Source organism: Trachypithecus francoisi, unplaced genomic scaffold (assembly GCF_009764315.1).
Source record: "Trachypithecus francoisi isolate TF-2019V2 unplaced genomic scaffold, Tfra_2.0 Lachesis_group1, whole genome shotgun sequence".
Lineage (NCBI taxonomy): Eukaryota > Metazoa > Chordata > Mammalia > Primates > Cercopithecidae > Trachypithecus > Trachypithecus francoisi.
The window spans coordinates 124,743,614-124,762,750 of record NW_022681454.1 but is presented as its reverse complement, the minus strand read 5'-3'; the positions used below and the strand labels follow the sequence as shown (position 1 = coordinate 124,762,750).

Below are 19,137 nucleotides of genomic sequence, written 5' to 3'. Positions count from 1 at the left end.
ATAAGGACCTGACCTAGGTGATAACAATGGAAACACTACTAGGTAGGAATATAAATCCTTTTCCATCTTCTGTTTCACTGCCAGGTAGTTGTTTTGAATTTTTTTTTTTTTTTTTTTGAGATGAGAGTCTTGCTCTATTGCTCAGGTTGGAGTGCAGTGGCGTGATCTAAGCTCACTGCAACCTCCGCTTCCCGGGTTCAAGCGATTCTCCTGCCTCAGCCTCCTGAGTAGCTGGGATTACAGGCGTGTGCCACCACACCTGGCTAATTTTTGCATTTTTAGTAGAGACGGGGTTTCACCATGCTGGTCTGGCTGGTCTTGAACTCCTGACCTCAGGTGATGTGCCTGCCTCGGCATCCCAAAGTGCTGGGATTACAGGTGTGAACCACTGCGCCCAGCATAGTTTTATTATTATTATTATTATTTTTTTTGAGACGGAGTCTCACTCTGTCACCCAGGCTGGAGTGCAGTGGCCGGATCTCAGCTCACTGCAAGCTCCGCCTCCCGGGTTCACGCCATTCTCCTGCCTCAGCCTCCCGAGTAGGTGGGACTACAGGCGCCCGCCATCTCGCCCGGCTAGTTTTTTGTATTTTTTTTAGTAGAGACGGGGTTTCACAGTGTTAGCCAGGATGGTCTCGATCTCCTGACCTCGTGATCCGCCCGTCTCAGCCTCCCAAAGTGCTGGGATTACAGGCTTGAGCCACCGCGCCCGGCCCCAGCATAGTTTTAAATTTGAGTTAAGTTTTTGAACTTAACTTTCAAATTCAAGAGAAATACAGAAACTCATATAATAATAATAATTATTATTATTTTGAGATAAAATCTCGCTTCTGTCTGGGTCACCTAACCTAATCTGGAGTGCAGTGGTATGATCACAGCTCACTGCAGACTGAAACTCAGGGGCTCCACCTCAGCCTCCCATGTAGCCACAACTACAGAGATGTGCCACCATGCCTAATTTTTCTTTTTTTTTCTTTTTTCTTTTTTTTTGGAGACAGAGTCTCTCTCTGTCGCCCAGGCTGGAGTGCAGTGGCCGGATCTCAGCTCACTGCAAGCTCCGCCTCCCGGGTTTGCGCCATTCTCCTGCCTCAGCTTGCCGAGTAGCTGGGACTACAGGCGCCCGCCACCACGCCTGGCTAGAGTTTTGTATTTTTTAGTAGAGACGGGGTTTCACTGTGTTAGCCAGGATGGTCTCGATCTCCTGACCTCGTGATCCGCCCGTCTTGGCCTCCCAAAGCGCTGGGATTACAGGCTTGAGCCACCGCGCCCGGCCATGCCTAATTTTTTAAACATTTTTTTTGTAGAGACAGGGTCTTACTACTATGTTGCCTAGGTTGGGGTATGATTATTTTTTAGGCCAGGTGCAGTGGCTCACACCTAGAATCCTAGCACTTTGGGAGGCCAACCTGTGTGGATCACTTGAGCCCACACACAAACAAAATACTAACAATTTTTTAAAAATGTACTGAGTGACTAATATGTGCGAAGTAATAAATCAGAGCATATTCCTGGCCCTCTATGTCTCAACTGCTTCATAGAGAAAACAGACTGCTGAACAAGTCAGTAAAGTACAGTAAAAAGTTACTAATGAGAGTTTCAAGTATAGTCTGGAGGTAAGCCTGGGTGTCACAGCTGAAACAGAAGGGTAAGCTGTTACTCAGCTAGGTGAAAGAGAATAAGGGAGCACTAGAGGGATGCTAACATGTGACACAGCTGGAGCCCAGTGTGCACACAAGCTTTTGGCAGGTTTTGAACAAGACAGAACAAAGACAAGATTTAGAAAGATCACTGTAGTTAGGGTGTGGAGGAGAAATGGTTACAGAAAAGATTAATAAGAGGCTGGGCTTGGTGGTTCATGCCCGTAATCCCAGCACTTCGGGAGGCCGAGGTGGGTGGATCACGAGGTGAGGAGATCGAGACCATCCTGGTTAACATGGTGAAACCCCCGTCTCTACTAAAAATACAAAAAATTAGCCGGGTGGTGATGGGCACCTGTAGTCCCAGTTACTCGGGAGGCTGAGGCAGGAGAATGGCATGAACCCGGGAGGCGGAGCTTGCAGTTATCCGAGATCAAGCCACTGCACTGCAGCCTGGGCAACAGAGCGAGACTTCGTCTCAAAAAAAAAAAAAAAAAAGAAAAAGATTAATAAAAGACTAGAGACAGAGAAAGCAATTAGGAATCCATTTTAGTACACTCTAAAAGGCAGACAAAAAGTAAAATAGGTTGGTGGTACTAGGGAGATAGATAAATGGAAAGTATTTTCCAATTCAGCTATCTTGACCAATGTAACAGCAAAATTGGGCATTTATACTTGAGACTTGAAAAGTTAAATTTTATAATTAATTTGTAATAAAATATTAAATCTAATATCTGAGATACAACTGTGGAGTAGTACAGTGTCTATATAAAAAATTAACATCATTACTTCATAATTGGAATAAGAGTTTGGAATCTGTTTCTGCTTCCTACTTTTACCAAAACTAATTCTATACCTAAAGTGAATTTTTAAAATAACCAGGTTCTCTAGATCTTACAAACATAAACATAATTAAATGTAAACAGAAATAAAAAGGCTTACGTGTCCTCCCATGGATATTCCAGTCATTCCTAAAGGGCCGTAACCTTCCCTCTCTAGCCAGTGCAAGAGAGCTGCAGATTCTAAAACAAGAGCTCCTCCCATCACAAAAAGGTCAGACACATTTTTTAAGCTGGACCTTCTACCCTCACAAAACAAAATAGAAAATGATTATTTTATGTATTTACATGCTAATATATGCAAATTTACAACAGGCTGCCAGACTTCATGTATTTCTTTTAAAGGACCAGATAGTTAAGTAAAACAATGTAATAAATTGGAATTAGGGCCAGGTGTGGTGGCTCATGCCTGTAATCCCAGCACTTTGGGAGGCTGAGGCAGAGGGATCACTTGAGGTCAGGAGTTCAAGACAAGACTGAGCAACATGGTGAAACCTTGTCTTTACTAAAAATACAAAAATTAGCAGGGCATGGTGGCGCATGCCTGTGATCTCAGCTATGTGGAAAACTGACGCATGAAAATCGCTTGAACCTGGGAGGTAGAGGCTGCAGTGAGCTGAGATTGCACCACTGTACTCCAGCCTGGGCAACAGAGTGAGACCTTGTCTCAAAAAAAGAAAAAAAAAAAAAGGAATTAGCTGCTAACATTAGATTACACATCAAATCACCTAAAACTTAACAAAAAAAGTGTTCCTGTTCTATAGCACATAATCTTTACTGAAATTATTATAATAGAATTTAAAGCTTAACTTTTTTTTTTTTCTTTGAGACAGTGTTGCTCTGTTGCCCAGGCTGGAGTGCAGTGTCATGATCTTGGCTCACTGTAGCCTCCACCTCCTGGGTTCAAGCGATTCTCCTGTCTTAGCCTCCTGAGTAGCTGGGATTACAGGCATGCGCCACCACGCCTGGCTAATTTTTGTGTTTTTAGCAGAGACAGGGTTTCACCATGTTGGCCAGACTGGTCTTGAACTCCTGAGCTCAAGTGATCAGCCTGCCTTGGCCTCCCAAAGTGCTGGGATTATAGGTGTGAGCCACCACGCCCAGGCTTAAAGCATAACTTTTATTTTATTTTATTTTATTTTTGAGATGGAGCCAGGCTGGAGTGCAGTGGCGTGATCTCGGCTCACTTCAAGCTCCGCCTCCCGGGTTCAGGCCATTCTCCTGCCTCAGCCTCCCGAGTAGCTGGGACTACAGGTGCCTGCAACCACGCCCGGCTAATTTTTTGTATTTTTAGTAGAGACGGGGTTTCACCACGTTAGCCAGGATGGTCTTGATCTCCTGACCTTGTGATCTGCCCGCCTTGGCCTCCCAAAGTGCTGGTGGGATTACAGGCATGAGCCACTGCGCCTGGCCAAGCATAACTTTTAAAAAAGGCAATATAAATAAAGAATTTAACCAAACACTAGGCTCATGTATTACTGAAATCTTAAATATGTTGCTTATTTTCACAAAATACACAATTTATGAATATAATAAAATATAAAACAAATACGTTTTTATAAATATACATGTTTTAAATAAAGACCAATTCAACTGGAATTTCATTTTTAGAAGCTAATTTTACATAGAAGTATATTTCCTTATAAAAAGTACTTAAGCTGGGTGCAGTGGCTCACACCTGTAATCCCAATACTTTGGGAGGCCAAGGCGGGCAGATCACGAGGTCAGGAGTTCAAGACCAGCCTGACCAACAGGGTAAAACCCTGTTTCTACTAAAAATACAAAAATTAGCCAGGTGTGGTGGTGCGTGCCTGTAATCTCAGCTACTCAGGAGGCTGAGGCAGGAGAATCGCTTGAGCCCAGGAGGTGGAGGTTGCAGTGAGCCAGAGATCGGGCCACTGCACTCCAGCCTGGGTGACAGAGTGAGACTCCATCTCAAACAAAAACAAACAAACAAAAAAAAAGTATTTAAATATATCCTTTTGGGTCCTAGAACCATCCGTATATAGTGATTGAAATAAATATATTTTATTACCAAAATGACCAAATTAGAATCTACTTTTCTTTCTTTTTTTTTTTTTTTTTTTGAGACGGAGTCTGGCTCTGTCTCCCAGGCTGGAGTGCAGTGGCCGGATCTCAGCTCACTGCAAGCTCCGCCTCCCGGGTTTACGCCATTCTCCTGCCTCAGCCTCCGGAGTAGCTGGGACTACAGGCGCCCGCCACCTCGCCCGGCTAGTTTTTTTGTATCTTTTAGTAGAGACGGGGTTTCACCGTGTTAGCCAGGATGGTCTCGATCTCCTGACCTTGTGATCTGCCCGTCTCGGCCTCCCAAAGTGCTGGGATTACAGGCTTGAGCCACCGCGCCCGGCTAGAATCTACTTTTCAAAATGTAACTTGTATTAAGACACACATAACTGGTTACTGGATGAAACCTTGTCAAAGTTACAAAAATTCATTTTACGAATGATTATTTATCATATGCCTACACATAATATGTGCAAAGAACGGGTGCCAGAAGGAATGCCAAGCGTGAAAAACAAAATCTTGGCTCCCAAAGACCTTACTTCCACTGTCCTACCAAGTCCTCTCAGAGCTCTAAGTCCAGAAGGTAGGGTTTCTGTTTATGGAAACTATGCTATCCTTCATCCAAACAGATCATAGTCATGCTTCATCAGAAAAAAAACCCATTTATTCTTATCTTTGTTTCCTATCCTCAAGTCATTTTTCTACTTATGATTACACAATTTCCCCAACTTTTTCTTTTAGCCTTGTATGGGAGCCTTGAATTCTCAGGTCTCCAGTTTGCTCTTTTAGAAGTTACTGATATGAAATTCTGGGACAGTGGTTATTTATAACGGTAGACTCGGCCTCAAATTGTTTCAGCATTTTTTTTTTTTTTTTTGAGACGGAGTCTCGCTCTGTCACCGGGCTGGAGTGCAGTGGCCGGATCTCAGCTCACTGCAAGCTCCGCCTCCCGGGTTTATGCCATTCTCCTGCCTCAGCCTCCGGAGTAGCTGGACTACAGGCGCCCGCCACCTCGCCCGGCTAGTTTTTTGTATTTTTAGTAGGGACGGGGTTTCACGGGGTTAGCCAGGATGGTCTCGATCTCCTGATCTCGTGATCCGCCCGTCTCGGCCTCCCAAAGTGCTGGGATTACAGGCTTGAGCCACCGTGCCCAGCCTGTTTCAGCATTTTTGATGAAAACAGACTTAAGATGGCTTTTTAAAAAGAAAGAATGCGCAAGAGAGAAGTATCTGTGATTTAAATTGCAAACCATTTCTTTTTTCTTGTTTTTGAGACTGGGTCTCACTCTCATTGCCTAGGCTGCAGTGAAGTGGTTTGATCATGGCTCACGGCAGCCTCGACTTCCCGGGCTCAGGTGATTCTCAACCTCAGCCTTCTGAGGAGCTGGGACTACAGGTGTGCACCACCATTTCTGGCTTTTTTTTTTTTTTGAGATGGAGTTTCGCGCTTGTCATCCAAGCTGGAGTGCAATAGGGCGATCTCGGCTCACTGCAAGCTCCGCCTCCCGGGTTCACGCCATTCTCCTGCCTCAGCCTCCGAGTAGCTGGGACTACAGGCGCCTGCCACCAGGCCCGGCTTTTTTGTATTTTTAGTAGAGATGGGGTTTCAGCGTGTTAGCCAAGATGGTGTTGATCTCCTGACTTTGTGATCTGCCCACCTTGGCTTCCCAAAGTGCTGGGATTACAGGCTTGAGCCACCGCGCCCGGCTAGAATCTACTTTTCAAAATGTAACTTGTATTAAGACACACATAACTGGTTACTGGATGAAACCTTGTCAAAGTTACAAAAATTCATTTTACGAATGATTATTTATCATATGCCTACACATAATATGTGCAAAGAACCGGGTGCCAGAAGGAATGCCAAGCGTGAAAAACAAAATCTTGGCTCCCAAAGACCTTACTTCCACTGTCCTACCAAGTCCTCTCAGAGCTCTAAGTCCAGAAGGTAGGGTTTCTGTTTATGGAAACTATGCTATCCTTCATCCAAACAGATCATAGTCATGCTTCATCAGAAAAAAAACCCATTTATTCTTATCTTTGTTTCCTATCCTCAAGTCATTTTTCTACTTATGATTACACAATTTCCCCAACTTTTTCTTTTAGCCTTGTATGGGAGCCTTGAATTCTCAGGTCTCCAGTTTGCTCTTTTAGAAGTTATTGATATGAAATTCTGGGACAGTGGTTATTTATAACGGTAGACTCGGCCTCAAATTGTTTCAGCATTTTTTTTTTTTTTTTTTTTTTTTTTGAGACGGAGTCTCGCTCTGTCACCCGGGCTGGAGTGCAGTGGCCGGATCTCAGCTCACTGCAAGCTCCGCCTCCCGGGTTTATGCCATTCTCCTGCCTCAGCCTCCGGAGTAGCTGGGACTACAGGCGCCCGCCACCTCGCCCGGCTAGTTTTTTGTATTTTTAGTAGGGACGGGGTTTCACGGGGTTAGCCAGGATGGTCTCGATCTCCTGATCTCGTGATCCGCCCGTCTCGGCCTCCCAAAGTGCTGGGATTACAGGCTTGAGCCACCGTGCCCAGCCTGTTTCAGCATTTTTGATGAAAACAGACTTAAGATGGCTTTTTAAAAAGAAAGAATGCGCAAGAGAGAAGTATCTGTGATTTAAATTGCAAACCATTTCTTTTTTCTTGTTTTTGAGACTGGGTCTCACTCTCATTGCCTAGGCTGCAGTGAAGTGGTTTGATCATGGCTCACGGCAGCCTCGACTTCCCGGGCTCAGGTGATTCTCAACCTCAGCCTTCTCAGGAGCTGGGACTACAGGTGTGCACCACCATTTCTGGCTTTTTTTTTTTTTTGAGATGGAGTTTCGCGCTTGTCATCCAAGCTGGAGTGCAATAGGGCGATCTCGGCTCACTGCAAGCTCCGCCTCCCGGGTTCACGCCATTCTCCTGCCTCAGCCTCCCGAGTAGCTGGGACTACAGGCGCCTGCCACCAGGCCCGGCTTTTTTGTATTTTTAGTAGAGATGGGGTTTCAGCGTGTTAGCCAAGATGGTGTTGATCTCCTGACTTTGTGATCTGCCCACCTTGGCTTCCCAAAGTGCTGGGATTATAGGCGTGAACCACCGCACCCGGCCCAGAACTTTTGATTTCCCTCCCACAACATCCAATTCATAAACAAGTCCTATTATTTAAACTTAAATATATCTTGAACCCAGGAAAACTTCTCTCCATTTCCACTGCTACCTAAAGTCACTACTCTTTCCTGCATCATTGCAATAGCTTCCTATTTGTTTTCTCTGTTGCTTTATTTATTTATTTATTTTATTTTTTGAGACGGCGTCTTCACTCTGTTGCCCAGGCTGGAGTGCAGTGGCATGATCTCCGCTCACTGCAAGCTCCGCCTCCCAGCTTCACGTTATTCTCCTGCCTCAGCCTCCCCAGCAGCTGAGAACTACAGGTGCCCGCCACCACACCCGGCTCATTTTTTGTATTTTTCAGTAGAGACGGGGTTTCACCGTGTTAGCCAGGATGGCCTCGATCTCCTGACCTTGTGATCCACCCGCCTCGGCCTCCCAAAGTACTGGGATTACAGGCGTGAGCCACCGCGCCCGGCTTGTTTTCTCTGTTGCTACTCTTGCCCCAGTAAACCAAAGTAGGTCTTAAAAAATATAAATCAGGCCACTCATCTGCTTAAAGTCCTCTAGACACTTCCCGTTGCACTTTCTGATCGTTCACATTCAAAGCATGATGGCCTATCACAATCCGGTCCTTGTCTTTTATTTTTTATTTATTTATTTATTTTTAAGACAGAGTCTTGTTCTGTGGTCTAGGCTGGAGTGCAGCGGCATGGTACTGGCTCACTGCAACCTCTGTCTCCTGGGTTCAAGTGATTCTCCCCCCTTGGCCTCCCCAGTAGCTGGGGCTATAGGTGTATACCACCATACCTGGCTAATTTTTGTATTTTTAGTAGAGACAGGGTTTTATCATGTTGGTCAGGCTGTTTTCGAACTACTGACCCCAAGTGACCCACCCACCTTGGCCTCCCAAAGTGCTGGGATTATAGGTGTGAGCCACTGTACTCGGCCCTTGCCTATCTTTCTGACCTCATCTTGTACTACTCTCCCCTCCTGATGCTTACATGGGGCTTTTCATTTACTTTTCCTTCTCTGTGGCTGCTCTTCTTCCAAGTCTTCATGCAGGTGGCTCCTTCTCATTATATTATGTTTTCATATATAATACTGTTACTACACTGCACCCCATATTATTCTTTATATAATTGCCCTGCTTTACTTCATTCATTGGGTATTGATAAATATCTGAAATCACCTTATTTATTGTTATCTATCTCCCACACTACAATACAAACTTTATGAGAAAATGTTGTCTTATTGTTGCAGTATTCCCAGGGTCTAGGTTCAAATACTTATTGAATAAACCAAATGAAACACAGTATAGATTATGGAAACGCCTTGAAGTTTATCATTTTAAAAGAATGAAAAGAGAAAGTTTATCTTCAGATTTTCTATATTATTCATTGTAAGAATAAAGTGTCTAATTACACAATGTAAATGTACCTTAAAAAGGAAAAGGTAGGCTGGGCACGGTGGCTCACGCCTATAATCCCAGCACTTTGGGAGGCCAAGGTAGGCGGATCACTTGAGGTTAGGAGTTTGAGACCAGCCTGACCAACATGGTGAAAGCCCATCTCTACTAAACATACAAAAATTAGTCGGGTGTGGTGGTGCATGTCTATAATTCCAGCTACTTGGGAGGCTAAGGCAGGAGAATTGCTTGAACGAGGGAGGCAGAGTTTGCAGTGAGCTGAGATCGCACCAGTGCACTCCAGCCTGGGCGATGGAATGACTCCGTCTCAAAAAAAAAAAAAAAAAAAGTAAAAAAATAAAAACCAAAAAAGGAAAAGGTTTTATCATTTCTTCATTTACAGTTTCACAACTAAACTATATATTAAGTCTACCTATTAAAATTTTTTATTGTATTTCCTTAACAGACATTAAAATGCAGAAATCTTAAAAATAAAAATTAAAGTCAGTATTCATACTACAGTTTTATAACAGAACTCACCCCCCATAATATTGAGATATTCAATTTAGAAATGGTTAACTGAAGGCAACCAAAATTTTAATACTGCTGGATATTTGGTAAAAAGACTGCAAAAATGAAGGTGATATATACTTACATTTGGTCCTTGGGTTTCCTGCAGCCATTTAAGAATGTGGGTCAAAGAGAAAGTTTTAAAATAATTAAATAATTTTGTTTGAGAGTACATTAAGTAGTTAAATTTTCTACAATTTAATACTGGAGTAACTCCATTCTAATTCTCTTAAGTAGGCTGTTTAGAAGTTCTTAAATTTTCAACTTAATTATTTTCCTTTTTATTAAAAAAAACCCCCAGCTTTATTGATATCATCATATGTCACATAATTCAGCCAATAAAGTATGCCTATTAATGTTTTCAGTAAATTAACAGGGTTGTACAATCTTCAATTTAAATTTTAAATGAAGTTTATTGATTTTTTCACTTATATAATTTTTATTATAGAAAATCCAAAAAGTACTAAAAAGCAGATTAAAGAACAACTACTTAATCTACAGACAACCAGATTACATTTTGGTATATTTCTCTTTATGTACGGTTTTTTTTTTTTTTTTTGAGGCACCATCTTGCTCTGTCACCTAGGTTGGAGTGCAGGCAGCTCACTGCAACTTCTGCCTCTTGGGTTCAAGCGATTCTCCTGCCTCAGCCTCCCAAGTAGCTGGGATTACAGGCGCACGCCACCATACCCAGTTAATTTTTGTATTTTCAGTAGAGATGGAGTTTTGCCATGTTGGCCAGGCTGGTCTCAAACTCCTGACCTCAGGTGATCCTCCTGTCTCGGTCTCCCAAAGTGCTGGGATTACAGGCGTTGAGCCACCGTGCCAGGCCAATGCACAGTTTTTGCTTTGGATTTTGTTTTCAGTTTTTTTGCATACCTGTGCCACACCGTAGAGTCTATATCCTATTTTCTTTTCATTTTTTTTTTTTTTTTGAGACAGAGTTTTACTCTTTTTGCCCAGGCTGGAGTGCAATGGCGTGATCTTGGCTCACTGCAACCTGTCTCCTAGATTCAAGTGATTCTCCTGCCTCAGTCTCCTGAGAAGTTGGGATTACAGGCATGTGCCAGCATGCCAGGTTAATTTTATATTTTTAGCAGAGATGGGGTTTCACCATGTTGGCCAGGCTGGTCTCGAACTCCTGACCTCAGATGATCTGCCCACCTCAGCCTCCCAAAGTGCTGGGATTACAGGCGTGAGCCACTGCACCTGGCCTATATCCTATTTTCACATCAGAAATACTTGTCATACATTATTGTAAGCTTTTTAATAATAAGAGTTAAAACTTACTGAATGCTTATTATTTATCAGGCACTGTTCTAGATAGTATTAATCATTTAATAACCTCAATAACCTAAGAGATTATTCCCATTTATCAGTGAGAAAATTGAGGTACTAAAAGGTTATGTAATAGCCAAGGTCACAAAGGTAGTAAGAGGTAGAGAAATAAATATAACACAGGTAGAGAAATAAATGTAACACAACCAATTGCATCAAATTCCAATATTATGAACCACAGTTTACATAACTATTTCTATTTTAGACATTGAGCTATTTCTAATGCTTTACTGTCTAAACTAAAGCTATACAAACATACAAACATGTTTTTGTTATTTAATTATTTCTTAGTTTTTATCCTTAGAATAAATTTCCCAGAATCAAAATCATTTTGTCAAGGAATATGATGTTTCAAAGCTCCTGATACACATGGTAAAAAATGTTTTCCCAAATGGTTGAACTAATTTTCAGTCATTAATAACAAGAGTGCCCATTTCAAAGCAGCCTCACCAGTACTGTGTTTTTTTTTTAAATAGTTGATCATTATTGTTTTAACTCTACATTTATTACCAGCAACGTTGAACATTTCTTTATACCTATGCATCAGTTTCATTTCTTCTTCTGTGAATAGTCTGACGTCATCTTGAAAATTAAGTTAAGAACTGTCTAAACCTCAACTGATACTGTAAATGCATTTAAAACATGAGTGTTTCCTTAATAGTAAACATTTGACTTACTAATATTAAAAATCTAGCATAAGTCTCCCAAGAAATAGAAGTACAATTTCTTTACTGCACAATAGAAGTACAATCCTTATGTTAATTTTTAAGAGGCATGAAATAGTCTTTCTCTCCTTTTGATTATTACTTCTTAAGTATTTTCTGAACTGATGACTAAATTTAACTGGTTTAGAAAACTTTGTTACTATCATTCCTTTTGATGACTAACTATATTAATAAATAAACAAGGCAAAAGACTTCTTAGATATCACAAAAGGATATAATAAGGGTTTTCTAACAATAAAGAAGCCATTCGGGCTTCTTTAATCATAGGACGGGCCATTAGTGTTCGTCGCCTCCAGTAATGCTAAGGAAAGAAAAGAACACATACTCAAAAGAATACAGTAGCCCCATCTGTTAAGGAGAATATGTTAACAAATTATCTGGAGATTAAAGCATTATAATAAAGTCTTACATGATCTCCTGTTCCAGCAAGATGAATGCATACAGGCCTATATTTGCTGTTCCATTCTTTAGGCACAATGAATTGGAACCTATTTTTAAAAGCAAAGACTTATCAATAAAATTCTCTTTAAAGGGCTTTCAATAAAAACTTTCAATTCTTAAAAATTATTTGAGAGAAAAGTTCTGTCGAAATTTTAACATTCAAATTGTAATTAACTAAATTAAATTGTCCAAACGCTACAAAGATATTGTAAATCTGCCTTCTGTTAGGATATTAAAATATTAAATACAACATAAACACAGAATTTATTGTCACTATTCTTTACCTTGTTCAATATCACAATTTTATAAATACATAAAGAAATTTTCTTATCTTGTAGAGACACCACCGTATATGAGTAAGTCTTAAAAGAAGTAACTGGCCGGGCGCGGTGGCTCAAGCCTGTAATCCCAGCACTTTGGGAGGCCGAGACGGGCGGATCACGAGGTCAGGAGATCAAGACCATCCTGGCTAACATGGTGAAACCCTGTCTCTACTAAAAATACAAAAAACTAGCCGGGCGACGTGGCGGGCGCCTGTAGTCCCAGCTACTCGGGAGGCTGAGGCAGGAGAATGGCGTGAACCCAGGAGGCGGAGCTTGCAGTGAGCTGAGATCCGGCCACTGCACTCCAGCCTGGGTGACAGAGCGAAACTCCGTCTCAAAAAAAAAAAAAAAAAAAAAAAAAAAGAAGTAACTATTGGCTGAGCGCAGTGGCTCACGCCTATAATCCCAGTACTTTGGGAGGCTGAGGAAGGTGGATCACCTGAGGTTGGGAGTTCGAGACCAGCCTGACCAACATGGAAGAACCCTGTCTCTACTAAAAATACAAATAAAATTAGCCAGGCATGCCTGTAATCCCAGCTACTTGGGAGGCTGAGGCAGTAGAAGCGCTAGAACCCAGGAGGCAGAGGTTGTAGTGAGCCAAGATCATACCACCGCACTCCAGCCTGGGCGACACAGTGAGACTCCGTCTCAAAAAAAAAAAAAAGAAAAAGAAAAAAAAGGAACAGAGTCTCGCTCTGTCACCCAGGCTGGAGTGCGGTGGCACGATCTCGGCTCACTGCAACCTCTGCCTCCCTACTTCAAGCACTTCTCCTGCCTCAGCCTCCTGAGTAGCTAGGACTTCAGGTCCACGCCACTGTGCCTGGTTAATTTTTGTATTTTTAGCAGAGATGGCATTTCACCATGTTGGCCAGATTGGTCTCAAACTTCTGACCTTGTGATCCACCTGCCTCAGCCTCCCAAAGTTCTGGGATTACAGGTGTGAGACACCGTGCCTGGCCAAAAGAAATAACTCTTTAGATATAGCTCTGACTTTTCCTCTTTGCAAAAGAAATGCTTGGCTGTACAAGCTGTTGATGAATCAATAAAATAGTTTATGTTGTCTTTTTAAAAAACTTTTAGTATATGATAGAATCTGACTCATTAAAATGTTGATACTTACAAGTCAAGTCAATCCATGCCAGAAAACAAAAAACACAAATGCGCAGATAGTTTTCTCTATTTGTCTTTTTTTTTTTTTTTGAGACAGGGTATTGCTGTTACCTAGGATGGAGTGCCGCAGCATGATCACAGCTCACTGAAGCCTTAACTTCCTGGGCTCAAGTGATCCTCCCACTTCAGCCTCCCCAGTAGCTGGGATTACAGGTATCTGCTACTAAGCCCAACTAATTTTTTATTTTTTGAGAACATGGGGTCTCGCTATGTTGCCTGGCTGGTCTCAAACTCCTAGACTCAAGCGATCCTCCTGCCTTAGCCTCCCAAAGTGCTGGGATTACAGGCATGAGCCATTGCACCTGGCCTTTGTTTTTTTCTTATTGTAGTATTTTGGTCCTCATTTAATGTTTTATGTTTTTTCTTTTAACCTGTATGACTTCTCTATTTTTTTTAACTGTGTTAGAATATACATATCATAAAATTTACAATTTTAACCATTATTTTTTTTTTTTTAGAGACAGGGTCTCACGTTTTTGCCCAAGGTGGAGTGCAATGACACAATTATGGCTCACTGCAGCCCAGACCTCCTGGGCTCAAGCAATCCTCCCACCTCAGCCTCCCAAGCAGCTGGGACTACAGGCATGTGCTATCACACCTGACTCATTTCTTTCTTTCTTTCTTTTTTTTTTTTTTGAGAGACGGAGTTTCACTCTTGTTGCCCAGGCTGGAGTACAATGATGTGATCTCGGCTCACTGCAACTTCTGCCTCCCAGGTTCAGGCGATTCTCCTGCCTCAGCCTCCAGAGTAGCTGGGATTACAGGCATGCACCACCACACCCAGCTAATTTTGTATTTTAAGTAGAGATGCAGCTTCTCCATGTTAAGTCAGGTTGGTCTTGAACGGCTAATTTCTTTTATTTTTTGAAGAGACAGAGTCTTCTTATGTTGCCCCAGATGATCCTGAACTCCTGGGTTGAAGTGATCCTCCCGCCATGGTCTCCCGAATAACTGTCATTACGGACATGAGTCCCCACACCTGTCCGTTTTAACCATTTTTTTTTTTTTTTTTTGTTGAGGCGGTGTCTCGCTCTGTCGCCCGGACTGGAGTGCAGTGGCCGGATCTCAGCTCACTGCAAGCTCCGCCTCCCGGGTTCACGCCATTCTCCTGCCTCAGCCTCCCCAGGCGCCCGCCACCTCGCCCAGCTAGTTTTTTGTATTTTCAGTAGAGACGGGGTTTCACCGTGTTAGCCAGGATGGTCTCGATCTCCTGACCTCGTGATCCGCCCGTCTCGGCCTCCCAAAGTGCTGGGATTACAGGCTTGAGCCACCGCGCCCGGCCCGTTTTAACCATTTTTAAGTGTATGATTCAGTGGCATTAAGTACAGTAACGTTGTGCAACCATCACTACCACCTATCTTCAAAACATTTTCATCTTCCCAAACTCATTTCTCATTTTAATTTTCTTAGCAGTTCATATTTTAGAATTACTATCATAGGAAAAGACTGTACTGTCACCTGAAGGTTTGACCTGAGGTGACTAGATTCTCAAGCAACATAAAACCTCAATTCTGAGCTGAAAACTTTGCTTGGACAGAATGGGTAATATCACCACTTATCCACCGTCAATAAATTGCAGAATAGAACAAAGACAAATAAATTTAGGATGGTTTAAGAATTATTTCTGTTTTGTGCTCATGGGAACTCTTAATTTTCAATTCCATAATGAGAACTGCCACTGTTAACTAACACCTTGCTTCATTTTGCATTCTGAGCATTATCCTGTTTCCTGATATTTTAAAGATTTTGGGGAAATGAAAACATTTCTTTTTTTTTTTTTTTGAGACGGAGTCTCGCTCTGTCCCCCAGGCTGGAGTGCAGTGGCCGGATCTCAGCTCACTGCAAGCTCCGCCTCCCGGGTTTACGCCATTCTCCTCCCTCAGCCTCCTGAGTAGCTGGGACTACAGGCGCCCGCCACCTCGCCCGGCTAGTTTTTTGTATTTTTTAGTAGAGACGGGGTTTCACCGTGTTAGCCAGGATGGTCTCGATCTCCTGACCTTGTGATCCGCCCATCTCGGCCTCCCAAAGTGCTGGGATTACAGGCTTGAGCCACCGCGCCCGGCCGAAATGAAAACATTTAAGAATTTTTTCAGTAGAAAGCTGGACATCTCTGCTATTATTTGTACTTTCCTTTTGTTCCATAGCAATGCATGTAGTGACTTCATTATTGGATAATAGCTTTAATAGGAAGTTTTTATTGTAGTATTAACTAACTACCCACCTAATTAATTTCAGTAATCAGTCTGCTCAAATTCGACTATCTTCTAACAGTCTTCCCCAGTGTCCCATGATGAATGGGTATAGGCCATGTGACTCCTCTGCCACAGCTGACTGGGCCAAGCATAAGCCAAGTTAGGGCAATGAGATTTGCTCTTTTGGTAATACGGAATTGGGACAGACTATAGTTAGATTCTGTGGAGCTTGGATATGAAAGCTTTTGGATATGGCACAACCCCGTCTCTATTAAAAACACAAAATTAGCTAGACATGGTGGCGAGTGCCTGTAATCCCAGCCACTTGGGAGACTGAGGCAGGAGAATCACTTGACTCTGGGAGGCCGAGGTTGCAGTCATCCAAGATTGCAGGGCCACTCCACTCCAACCTGGGTGACAGAGCAAGACTCCATCTCAAAGAAAAAAAAAAAAAGAGAGAGATGGAGCCTTGCTCTGTCGCCCAGGCTGGAGCGCAGTATCACAATCTTAGCTCACCACAACCTCCGTCTCCTGGGTTCAAGTGATTCTCCTGCCTCAGCCTGCAGAGTAGCTGAGATTACAGGTGTTCACCACCATGCCCAGCTAATTTTTGCATTTTTAGTAGAAATGGGGTTTCGCCATATTGGCCAGGCTGGTCTCGAACTCCTGACCTCAGGTGATCCACCCACGTAGGTCTCCTGAAGTGCTAGGATTACAGGCGTGAGCCACCATGCCTCGCTCCAACATGTTTCTAACAGGAATCTCAGAAAAGAATGGAGACAAAACAGGAGAAAAAAAAGTGGCAAAAATAATAGATGAAAATTTATCTGTTTTTTTTCAAACTGAAAGGGTCTTCTGAGTGGCAGGCACAAAGAATTAAAAAACAACAACAACAACATCTAACCACTAAGGATACAGAAAAGACCACAAAAGTTTCTAGAGAGAAACAACTGGTTACCTACAAAAGTAGAATAATCAAGTTGGTATCAAGCATTTCATCAATAATGCTGGAAGACAAAAAAACACAGCAAAGCCTTCTAAATTCTGAAGGAAGTTATTCTGAACCAAGAATTACATGAGTAGGCAAGGGGTTAACTAACTATGAGGGATAATAAAATCATTTTTACATATGAATAACTCAGAAATTTACTATCTACAGAACCTCAAGGAAAAAAGTATCAGAAGCTATAAGGACAACACTAGCACATCAAAAAGTTATCCACTACAATCAAGTGGGCTTTTATTCCTGGGGTGCAAGATTGGTTCAATATGTGCATATTAATAAAGGTTATTCACCACATAAACAGACTTACAAAAACCACATGATCATCTCAATAGATACAGAAAAGGCTTTTGATAAAATTCAACATCACTTCATGTTAAAAACCTTCAATAAATTGGGCATCAAAGGAAGATACCTCAAAATAATAAGAGCCATGTATGACAAACCCACAGCCAACACCATACTGAATAGGCAAAAGCTAGAAGCATTCCTCTTGAAAACTGGAACAAAACAAGGATTCCCATTCTCACTACCACTATTCAACACAGTATTGGAAATCCTAACCAGAACAATCAGGCAACAGAAAAAAATAAAAGGCATCCAAATAGAAACAGAGGAAGTCAATTATCTCTCTTTGCAGTCAATATAATGTTATATCTCAAAAACCCCATAGACTCTGCTAGAAGGCTCTCAGAACTAATAAATAACTTCAGTAAAGTTTCAAGATAGAGATAGAAGATTAATGTATAAAGCTCAGTAACATTTCTTTCTTTCTTTTTTTTTTTTGAGACAGAGTCTCACTCTGTCGCCCAGGCTGGAGTGCAGTGGCCGGATCTCAGCTCACTGCAAGCTGTGCCTCCTGGGTTCACACCATTTCCCTGCCTCAGCCTCCCAAGTAGCTGGGACTACAGGTGCCTGCCACCACGCCCGGCTATTTTTTTTTTTTTGTATTTTTTTAGTAGAGACAGGATTTCACCATGGTAGCCAGGATGGTCTCGATCTCCTGACCTTGCGATCCGCCCGTCTCAGCCTCCCAAAGTGCTGGGATTACAGGCTTGAGCCACTGCACCCGGCCCGCTCAGTAACATTTCTATACACCAATAACATCCAAGCTGAGAGCCAAATCAAGAACACAAATCTCATTTATAATAGCCACACAACCACACACACAGAAACCTAGGAATACAGCTTACCAAGGAGGTATAAGATCTCTACAACGAGAATTACAAAACACTACTGAAAGAAATCAGAGACAACATAAACAAATGGAAAAACATTCCATGCTCGTGGATAGGAAGAATCAATAGTTAAAATGGCTGTACTGTCCAAAGCAATTCACGGATTCAATGCTATTCCTATAAAACTACCGAAACCATTTTTGACACAATTAGAAAAATTACTTTTTTTTTTTTTTTGAGACGGAGTCTTGCTCTGTCACCCAGGCTGGAGTGCAGTGGCCGGATCTCAGCTCACTGCAAGCTCCGCCTCCCGGGTTCACGCCATTCTCCTGCCTCAGCCTCCCGAATAGCTGGGACTACAGGCGCCAACCACCTCGCCTGGCTAGTTTTTTTTGGGTATTTTTTAGTAGAGACGGGGTTTCACTGTGTTCGCCAGGATGGTCTCAATCTCCTGACCTCGTGATCCACCCATCTTGGCCTCCCAAAGTGCTGGGATTATAGGCTTGAGCCACTGCACCCGGCCTAGAAAAATTATTCTAAAATTCATATACGGAACCGAAAAAGAGCATGAATCACCAAAGCAATCTTAAGCGAAAAAAGCAAAGCTGGAAGCATCACATTACCCAACTTCAAACTATACTACAAGGCTATAGTAACCAAAACAGCATGGTACTGGTATGTTGGTATAAAAACAGACACGTAGACCAATGGAACAGCATATAGAACGCAGAAATAAACCCACACACCTACAACCACCTGATCTTCGGCAAAGTCAACAATAGCAGACAAAAGAGAAAGGACTCCCTATTCAATAAATGGTGTCAGGATAGCTGGCTGACCATATGCAGAAGATTGAAATTGGACCCATTCCTTTCACCATAAACAAAAATTAACTCAAGATGGATTAATGGCTTTAATGTAATACCTAAAACAATAAAAACCCCAGAAGAAAAACCTAGGAAATTCTGGGTTCAGCCTTGATGATATGGTTTGGCTGTGTCCCCACCCAAATCTCATCTTTAATTTCCATGTGTTTTGCAAGGGACCTGGTGGGAAGTAGTTGAATCATGGGGGCAGGTCTTTCCCATGCTGTTCTTGTGATAGTGAATAAGTCTCATGAGATCTGATGGTTTTTAAAAGGGGAGTTTCCCTGCACAGGCTCTCTTCTCTTGTCTGTCGCCATGTGAGACATGCCTTTCACCTT

At 42.4% G+C, this 19,137-nt stretch overlaps 1 protein-coding gene across 10 annotated transcripts in view; it reads right to left on the bottom strand.

The window, feature by feature from the left end:
• ABHD18 (abhydrolase domain containing 18) overlaps positions 1-19,137 on the bottom strand; it is a 69,902-nt gene that overhangs the window by 14,933 nt on the left and 35,832 nt on the right. For 6 of the 10 annotated variants that reach the window (XM_033215221.1, XM_033215229.1, XM_033215226.1 and 3 more), the window contains 4 exons: positions 12,036-12,114; positions 11,843-11,927; positions 9,649-9,676; positions 2,580-2,718 (listed from right to left, as the gene is read on the bottom strand). In XM_033215221.1, the coding sequence (XP_033071112.1) occupies positions 2,580-2,718; positions 9,649-9,676; positions 11,843-11,927; positions 12,036-12,114 (331 nt within the window). Of the gene's footprint in view, positions 1-2,579; positions 2,719-9,648; positions 9,677-11,411; positions 11,490-11,842; positions 11,928-12,035; positions 12,115-19,137 lie in introns of those variants that run through there. The other 4 variants (XM_033215230.1, XM_033215231.1, XM_033215227.1 and 1 more) reach the window with 4 other exon arrangements.